Raw genomic sequence first — 9,276 nt, 5'->3', positions numbered from 1 at the left:
ATATATAATAACTTATAACCTGAATATAAAACCCTGCAAACCCAGTTACTAAGAATCCTACTACTTTGATTCAAGACTTGCTATTAGACCGTCCTCACGGTAGGGGGCGCAGTTTGTTTTGCGTTTTCTCCAAACTGACCCCTGCCCTTCCACCGTCATGCGACCCTGACGAGTCTCACGTTTTTCCGTCTGTGACCTCGGAGTGTCGGTGCTCAGACTCGTCTTAATCTGAATGAAAAAACTCTGGAAATTGTCCGGAAAAGCTAATTTAGTGAAAACCGCCCCGCGGCTGCCAGAGAATCATTGGCCGTACTTCAGTGAGCTTAGCCGGGCTACCACCAGGGGAGGTGAAGAGGAAACATGGCTTCCGTGGAAGAACTGTCCCCGGCGTCAGGCCCGGTGTCTGCTCGGCTTCGAGAAGATGAGATAGACGACGATGAAGATGAAGATGTTAGCATATTTCCTCTCATTTATTTATCTTACCTGCGCTAACAAGAGTAAAGATGTAGCGTAATTTCCTGTTAGCCTGACTGTGCTAATAAGTGAGCTAACTGTGGTGCCTGTCTTCCCTCAGGTTCTGATCAAGGCTTTAAACAGACTATAATCTCCCGTATAAGATGATCTGTCTCGTTGTTTGTATCGCGATAACTAACGGTGTTATGTGCGTCTGCTTCAGCTGGATGAGACCCTGGTGGAGAGGTTGTGGGGTCTGACCGAGATGCTCCCGGACACAGTGAGGACAGCTGCGGAGACTTCCGCGCAGTGCTCGGTCTCCGTGTTGAAGAAGTTTTACAGGTACAGTCCCAGCAGTCAGACATGCGCAGAAACACAACAATGATGCACAAGTCATCAAAAATGAGACATGTGTAAAGATGTTACACACAAATTAGTTTTATGGTTACCAAACGCTTAATATTTACATGTAATATAAAAGTATCTGTTTTTCAGAAATTAATATGTTTCTGAAAGATCTGGACTACAAGTTTTAGCTCCTTCAGATTGTTTTAAATATCAGAATCCTTGTTTCTGCACACAAACAAGGATTCATTATTCCTAGTTACAATCTTGCGTATTTACTTTGGGTTTATTAATATGGATCATCTCTTTACAAATGTATAAATTAGAAATGCAATTTGAGGACCTGCACTGAGTAGAGTTCCTAAAAATGTACTGAAATAAGAGCAGCACTACTTACTCAAGTAAAAGTAAGAAGTATTCATCCAAGAAATTACTCTAGTCAGAGTTAACAAGTATTTGGTAAAAAGTCAAATTAATATTCCTTTATTTTTTTAAATTATAAACATAAGTGGAAATTTTGGTATTTTAAGCACGAAAGTCACAATAATTCATTTAAGTAACAAAAAAGAAACAAAATCAGCAAAAGAACATTTTTACAAATCAATTTCTTTCAATAAATTTTTTAACTTTAATAAAAACTGCAGATGTCTGTGTGGTGAATATTTCAAGTTTGTTTTTCATTTGGAATCCAGAAATTTACTCAAGTAAAAGTAGAAATATTTCATAATGAAATTACAGCGCAGTAAAAATACTCCTAAAAGTTTTTTGTTTTTTTCACATCAGGTTATTCAAGTAAATGTAGTTTCTACCCAACTCTGAATAATAACAGATATCAAATCAGAATTTAATCACAAAAAATACATATTTCCTCTTTGTGTGAAGAACTACATCTCAAAGTTAAATGTTTAGTTTTTTATGATTTGGGAAATAAATTTGGAGAGTTTCTTTAAAACATGAATTGATGGCTGGAGTTTTTCTGGGAAAAGCTTCAGTGGCTCGTCTCCTGCAGCAGAAGCTAACCTGCTTGTTGACGCTGTTGCAGCTTTTCCCGCTCGGCGCTGTGGGTGGGGACGACCTCCTTCATGATCCTGGTGCTGCCGGTGGTGTTCGAGACGGAGCGGCTGCAGCTGGAGCAGCAGCAGCTGCAGCAGCAGAGACAGGTCAGGCACCAGCACCTCTGGACGGCTCACTGACTGACGTACTGGGATTCAAAAAGTCGGGTTTCTTTGTGAGGCACATTTCAGCAACAAGGCAGCTCAAAGTGCTTCACATCATAAAAACAAACTGAGAACACACTGCTGAAAGTGTTTGTGTTTCATTTATTATGTTTCAGAAACAGCTGGAACCAGGTGGGATTTTAGTCTAGATTTACAGGAAGTCAGTGTTTCAGTTTTCTGTTAGTTGGTTCAGATCTGTGCTGCATAGAAGCTGAATGCTGTCTCTGTGTTTGGGATGGGATGTTTTAAATACAGTTACTGTAAAGGCCAGATGAGTCCAGTCAGCTCTGGGTATCGTTACTACAGTTAAGATGTATGCTTTCATTTTATTAGCAGATAAAAGCGACTCAGTTTCAGTCATCAGGTCAGTAACACTGAAGTAGATTTCAGTGATTTGATGTGTTAATGGATATAATAAATGTAAATAATTACATTTATTTAATTTCCCTTTGGGATTAATAAAGTATTTTTGAATTTTAATTGAATAACAAACAATGAAAAAACAATTGTAATTATTATTTATTCTTTTCTAGATCTTACATTGGTTGATGGTACAGAGAGTTTTAATAAATCATTTAACCATCAGATGCTACAGATGTTATGACAAATGTTGGTTCATATAATAAACAGATTTTCTGTGACAGAATGACACTAAACTACCATCCATATTGTTTTCTGTCAGTAAGTTTGACAGTTTTTACCTTGTCAAATTTTCTATTTGCCATCATTTTCAACACCCACAAAAGAAAATGTATGTTTCCTCTTTTCTGCAAAAGTTTTGTTTTTATTTAAAAACCTAAAAACAAACATAAAACGAGGCTCTTTAAGAATGACAACAAATTTCCTGAAGTAATAAAATCAATTTTCTTATTTTTCCTAAAAAGTTGGACTTTTAACTGAGCAACAATCTGAAAAGATGTTTTGTTTGTTTGTAGATCCTGTTAGGACCCAACACTGCGATGTCGGGCGGGATGCCCAGCATGATGCCTGCTGCACCTGGCAAGGTGTGAGGACCAGGAGGAACATGGGGAAATCTGCCTAGCAACAGCGCTCTGATTGGCCTCTCCTTGTGCTCAACGTCATGCAGAGACTGTAACCCAGGAGCAGCTATGCTTCTGTCAACTCGTTTGTTTTTTTAAAGGAATACTGAGAGTAAATGTGTGTTGGACAGAGTCAGGAAGGTTGTGGACGTTGTCTGAAGTCTGATCAGTGTTTCTGTTTTTAGAGGTTCTGTCCTGGTAGGTAGAAACGTCGTGTTGGTATAAATGATGCCACCATGTTTTTTGTTTTTTTTTTCAATTCTACGTAAAGTTTTTTTTTTTTCTTGTTGCCATTTAAGGAGAAAGTCTTATGCTTAAACATGTGTCACTTCTTTTTTGACTGCAACAATTAAAACCCATTGAAATAACGTAAAAGACTTGTGGGGATTTGATCACCTGCTCAGGTAAACCTGAAAGAAAAACACTCATCAGGTGAATTAGTCGGTACGTTGGACATCTAGCACTCTACCATCTCCACTGTGAGACACAGCGGTGGCAGCATCATGGTGTGGGAAACAAGCAGATGCAATGAAGCTGGTAAGATTTGAGATGGTGAAATTTCCAACTTTAATGCAATAAAGTTTATTTATTCCTGGAGAAATAACCTTTAAATATATTTCTGTCCAGCATTCACACTATTGGTTGCAAAACTTTGCTACTAATTGTATTTATGAGTTCAGTGAAAATAGAAAGTTAAACCTAGATTGATCAGAATGACTTCTTTCTGTTGATGCATGTTTTTATTACATAAGTCATAATAAAGGTTTATTACAATGATTATTCAGGTCTGTTTGTCTTAAAAAAGAAACTAGAATGACATAAAACCAAAGCATTATCAGAATAAAAACAGTTACACATGAAGTGGAACCATGTTTTTCTCATCAGAATCAGATTTATTCACCAAATTTCAGCACACAAGCAAGAAATTTGACTTTTTCCTCTTTTAGACATTTAACATATAAGCAAGAGAAAATGAAATGCTTTTCTTTTTTGTAAATATTAATAGAGTTTTCACAAAATATATTTTTCTCTTTATGACAACAAAGCGATGAAGTTCGAGTCCTCCATTTTGATCGGTTTCTTAAGTCAGCACATAATGTTGCGTTCAAAAGCGTTTCTATTCCTCGTTCAGGAGGGCTTCAAGGGGAATAAGCTGCCCTTGTCCTGTCAGTTTCTCAGACCAGATTCCCTATTAATGCATACACAACAGTATGGACATTAAATCTGGCTAGGTTCGTTGTGTAAAAACCAGCAACAGCCGATTAAACTTTATGACGGAGTGCTTAATCAGTTATGCGTTGATTTGACTAAGACAATCCAAATTTCCGCTAGTACTTGAATACATCGCAGGTCCTAATTTCCCGCCAGCGACAGATGCTGGCTGTTAGAGGGAACAAAAGGCGATAGTTTTATTTTAGGACAGGACATCTTTTATATATATTATCTGGTATTGAATTATTATTATTATTTGCTAACATAGCCAGAACCAACTAATTCCAACCTCTTTAGTTTATTTTTCAGTCGGTATTTTGTGAATCAATTTGGAGACGGCGAGCTAGCTTCCTATCAGCTAGCTGCTCTGCTTTTTGGCTAAAATCTCCTTAAAGTGATAAAACTGAACGTGTAAAATTTTATATTTCGTTTTTAAGCTTCACTCTGAATTGAAAATGAAAGTCGCTGAGGATCAAGTTGTTGAGGATGATACAGGTTTCCAGGATAACGAGGTAAGATGGATAGCTAATACAGTTTAGCCTTTTCCTAAAAATGTAGGTATTAATAAATAATATGACGGAATAATTTATAAATGATTTCCGTCTGTTTTTGTGTTTTAATATGATTATTTCTTCTGAATCAAACAGGAATCGTTCTTTCAAGACATTGACCTCCTACAGAAACATGGGATTGTAAGTAAAATATCATAGAATCACCTGGAAAATGTAGTTTTTAACGTTATGACCACAAACTAAATGTATATCATTTAGATTTTATGACTAACACAAAATTGTGTAAATCAAATCAGATTCATGTCTCAGAATGGCCTAGTCAAAGCCCAGTAATAAGGCCCATTGATAATATTTCTCACAATATTTTGTGGTAATATTGTGATAATGATAAACGTGATGATAATAACTGGTTATTGCTACTTATTTAGGTAACTGTGTGTCTCAGACCGTCACATCACAAACTCTGCTGTCTGAAAACATTCCTGTCACATGACCTGCATAAAGTAACTGCATTCAATCAATCAAGATGTTCAAGTTCGTTGACATTTATTGATGTTCTTGGGGAACAAACAGTGAAGAAAATAATACAAATAACAATCCTGACAATGTGGTCATGTTTTTATTTTTTACTTCATTATCCGGAATTTATTCTGACAGATAAATCTAAATTCTTATAAGAAATTTTATCACGATAAATGATAAATGCCTGTTACAGAGGCTCTCTGAATGAGGCGCAAACCTAAAAATCTACTTGTGCAAAACTGATAAAGACCCAAAACGACGATTCATTTTTCCTCCTCTTCTCAGCTATGAACTGTTTGTGCCTATCGCATCAAGTCCTAATAAATGCTGTGAATTTTGTGGTTGTGAAGAGACAGAGTGTATTGTTTTGTGTTCTTGTCCAGAACATGGCGGACATTAAGAAGCTGAAGTCGGTGGGAATCTGCACCGTTAAAGGGATCCAGATGACGACGCGCAAAGCTCTGTGCAACATCAAGGGCCTGTCGGAGGCCAAGGTGGAGAAAATCAAGGAGGCGGCAGGAAAGATGCTGGTTAGACGCCCCTCTGTTATTCTGTTACCCAGAAATGGACAGGAGCGAAACTCTGAGCCATTCTGGTTGTCCTGAGCAGAACGTTGGATTCCAGACGGCCTTCGAGTACAGCGCCAGGAGGAAGCAGGTTTTCCACGTGACGACGGGCAGCCAGGAGTTCGAGTTAAGATCGCAAAGTTCAGCTGCTGCGTGTTTTATCTGGGGTCACTCATGTGTGTGTGTGTGTGTGTGTGTGTGTGTGTGTGTGTGTGTGTGTGTGTGTGAGCAGTAAGCTGCTGGGTGGAGGGATAGAGAGCATGGCCATCACTGAGGCCTTCGGAGGTGAGAAGACATGTCTAACTTGTTATGTAACAAACTAATAATAAACTAAAAGATGTTTTTATTTAATGGTCTGATTTTCCTCAGAGTTCCGGACGGGAAAAACGCAGCTTTCTCACACACTCTGTGGTGAGCAAGTCCTGCTGCACATCAGCTACACTATGATTTATTATGGTTATATTTTATCCTATGACTATATTTTAATATTTTGTGGTTATATTTTAATATTTTGTGGTTATTTTTTCATATTTTGTTGTTATATTTTAATATTTTGTTGTTATTTTTTCATATTTTGTGGTTATATTTTAATATTTTGTKGTTATTTTTTCATATTTTGTTGTTATATTTTAATATTTTGTGTTTATTTTTTCATATTTTGTGACTGTTTTGTTTGGTGACCTGTGTTTTGTGCCTCCAGTCACGGCCCAGCTGCCAGGTGAAGACGGATACTCCGGTGGGAAAGTCATCTTCATCGATACGGAGAACACCTTGTATCCTTACAGCGAGTTTATCCTTCTTTCCTTCTATTTTTCCTGTTTGTTCTTTCTCTCTCTCTGTTTTTCCATTAATGGATCCTTTCTTTCATCTTTACTTCCTTCCTTTGTCGTTTCCTTCTTTCTTCCTGCCTTTCTTTCTTTTGTTCCTCCTTTCTTCCTTTCTCTCTACCTTGTTTCCTTCTTTTCTTTCATCCTTCCTCTTGTCCTTTCTTAATTTCTTTCTCCCTTCCTATTTTCTTTCCATTTCATCCTTCTTCCTTCCTTCCTTCCTTTCCTTTTTCTTTTCTTCTTTTTTGTGTTGCATCTTCCTCTTTTCTTCTTTCCTTGTATCCTTCCTTCTTTCTGTCCTTATTTAGTTTGATTCTTCCTGTCAGTTCGACTCAGACGCCCAGAATAAGAGATAAAAAAACATTTTTAAACATGTTATAAATCTGAATTAAAATCAGGCTGAGGCTGTTCTTCTGTATGTTGTGACCTTTGACCTCCTTGCAGCCGCCCAGACCGGCTGCGGGACATCGCGGACCGGTTCAACGTGGATCACGACGCCGTGCTGGACAACGTGCTTTACGCCCGCGCCTACACCAGTGCGACCAGCTCAGCGCTCACTTCCTGAAGCCCTGTTGTGACTTCCTGTCGCTCAGACAGGAAGTCACAACAGGAAGTTGCTGTTCCTGCAGGCGAACACCAGATGGAGCTGCTGGACTTCGTAGCAGCAAAGTTTCATGAAGAAGGCGGCGTGTTCAAGCTGCTGGTGAGCTCTGATTGGTTTCCTGCTGCGTCATCGATAGTTTGACCGTTTCCATCCTGAAACACTCACAGGTGATTTCCAGGTTTGGAAAGTCCTGGAAAGTCCTTGATATTCAAGCGCAATGAAATGTTTGATTCCACCTAAATTAAGAAAACAATACTTACAGTTGAAACCAGATATTTTCACACAGAAGGTTTTTATTTTCACTCTCTGAAGTTAAATCACATTAAACTTTTCTGGTTTTATTTTAGTGAAAATGATGGAAATTATTTCTATTTGCTAAATGCCAGAAAACATAACGAGAACATTTTCTATTTGATTTTTGAATATTTATTATTTCTGATGACTCAGTCACTCATGTAATTTAAATAAACGTCGACTCATATTTTATACTTTCAATGTTACTGAAATTGGGGATTTTTTCAAATTAATGTTTTGTTATTGAACCAGTAATGAGGTTTATAAAACAATGCATTCGGATATATTTTAGTTTTCCTCGTCCCTGCTGTGTAACATAGAATATTAAAAACATAATGGTGAATTTAAACTGTTTTTTAGTTCATTTGGGTTGTTTTTATCTCCCAATTTGTGCTGTAACAGTTTGGAGCCGTAGCTGTTTCTATGGAAACGGTCCTGCGTTCACGCCGCCATGTTGGCTCTTCCTCCTCAGATCATCGACTCCATCATGGCTCTGTTCAGGGTGGACTTCTCCGGCCGCGGGGAGCTGGCCGAGCGGCAGCAGAAGCTGGCCCAGATGCTCTCCAGGCTGCAGAAGATCTCTGAAGGTGGGAACCAGGACCAGGACCGGTTCTGGTTCTGGTCTCATTGAATCTTTAACTGATGAGAATTTATCGGTACCGATTCCATAATCGATTCTCAGTGAGTTTGGAAATGAAAAAGTAAACCGTGTTGCGTTCAGTTCACACTAAATTAAAACGGTAAGAATCCATCTGTTAAATAACATTTAACAGGAAATGAACCCTGAACAGACAAGTCCTCATCGCCTACACACCAATTCAATAAACTGGATTATTAATTAGGTTCATCAGATTAATCGTGATGAATCGATTATTGAAATAATCATCAACTAATTTAGTAACTGATTAAGTGTTTAGTTGTTGACTTACCATCCAGAAACCACTTGCTATGACGACTATTAAAGAGTAAATTTCAACTCAGAAAAACTCATTTTTTTCCATCTACAATGCTCTAATAACTTGCTGCCTTTGTGTTGGTTGTGCATGAAGCTCCACTTCTGCTCTTCTAAGATGCATGGTTGTATAACTGCTCATCTGTTTGCAGCTGTTTTCACTGTGTAAATGTTGAGTTGGGGGGCGTGGCCAGCAGCAGCTTATGTGGATTTAAAGCGACAGAGACATTAAAACAGCCCACTCTCAAGGATTTTCAGCAGAAAATGTAACTAGCATGTTTTGTATAGGCCACAGACTGATCCTGTTTAGGGAAGCATCATAGGTCACGCTAAGGCTCATCCAGTTTCTGTTTCCTGTCTGTTTTCATCCGTTCATCACGTCCTCAGAGTACAACGTCGCCGTGTTTGTTACCAACCAGATGACGGCGGATCCCGGAGCAGGAATGACGTAAGAGCCGAGAAAGCCCCGCCTCCTCCCCGCCCGTCCTCCGCTGCTTTAAACCTTTTGATGTTTCAGATTTCAGGCCGACCCCAAGAAGCCGATCGGCGGCCACATCCTGGCCCACGCCTCCACCACGCGCATCAGCCTGAGGAAGGGCCGCGGCGAGATGAGGATCGCCAAGATATTCGACAGGTGAGCCGTCGCTCCACAGAACCTCGAGCCTGTCGGCCATATTTGTAGTTTTTTGATGGATCTGTTTGTGATAATCTGTCGGCCATATTTGTAGTTTT

General features: G+C 38.8%; 2 protein-coding genes across 3 annotated transcripts in view; both read left to right on the top strand.

Annotated features, from left to right (window-relative positions):
- Positions 1 to 126: 126 nt before the first annotated feature.
- Positions 127 to 3,835, top strand: tomm22 (translocase of outer mitochondrial membrane 22 homolog (yeast)). Its single transcript, XM_008436260.2, has 4 exons — positions 127 to 450; positions 677 to 795; positions 1,841 to 1,958; positions 2,951 to 3,835. The coding sequence occupies exons 1-4, from the start codon at positions 361 to 363 to the stop codon at positions 3,023 to 3,025; spliced, it is 402 nt and encodes a 133-aa protein (XP_008434482.1). The 5' UTR covers positions 127 to 360; the 3' UTR covers positions 3,026 to 3,835.
- Positions 3,836 to 4,408: 573 nt separating this feature from the next.
- Positions 4,409 to 9,276, top strand: part of dmc1 (DNA meiotic recombinase 1) — a 5,561-nt gene continuing 693 nt past the window's right edge. Inside the window, exons 1-12 of one of the 2 annotated variants that reach the window (XR_536216.2) lie at positions 4,409 to 4,779; positions 4,915 to 4,959; positions 5,685 to 5,831; positions 5,911 to 5,993; positions 6,100 to 6,152; positions 6,237 to 6,278; positions 6,568 to 6,640; positions 7,139 to 7,230; positions 7,324 to 7,397; positions 7,995 to 8,179; positions 8,932 to 8,992; positions 9,062 to 9,088. Coding sequence is in view for 1 of the 2 variants with exons in the window: in XM_008436258.2 (XP_008434480.1) it covers positions 4,723 to 4,779; positions 4,915 to 4,959; positions 5,685 to 5,831; positions 5,911 to 5,993; positions 6,100 to 6,152; positions 6,237 to 6,278; positions 6,568 to 6,640; positions 7,139 to 7,230; positions 7,324 to 7,397; positions 8,065 to 8,179; positions 8,932 to 8,992; positions 9,062 to 9,178 (959 nt within the window). In the remaining variant the exon portion in view is untranslated. Of the gene's footprint in view, positions 4,780 to 4,914; positions 4,960 to 5,684; positions 5,832 to 5,910; positions 5,994 to 6,099; positions 6,153 to 6,236; positions 6,279 to 6,567; positions 6,641 to 7,138; positions 7,231 to 7,323; positions 7,398 to 7,994; positions 8,180 to 8,931; positions 8,993 to 9,061; positions 9,179 to 9,276 lie in introns of those variants that run through there. The other variant, XM_008436258.2, reaches the window with a different exon arrangement.

Source organism: Poecilia reticulata, linkage group LG19 (genome assembly GCF_000633615.1).
Source record: "Poecilia reticulata strain Guanapo linkage group LG19, Guppy_female_1.0+MT, whole genome shotgun sequence".
NCBI classification, from domain to species: domain Eukaryota; kingdom Metazoa; phylum Chordata; class Actinopteri; order Cyprinodontiformes; family Poeciliidae; genus Poecilia; species Poecilia reticulata.
This window is presented reverse-complemented; position numbering and strand designations above follow the sequence as displayed.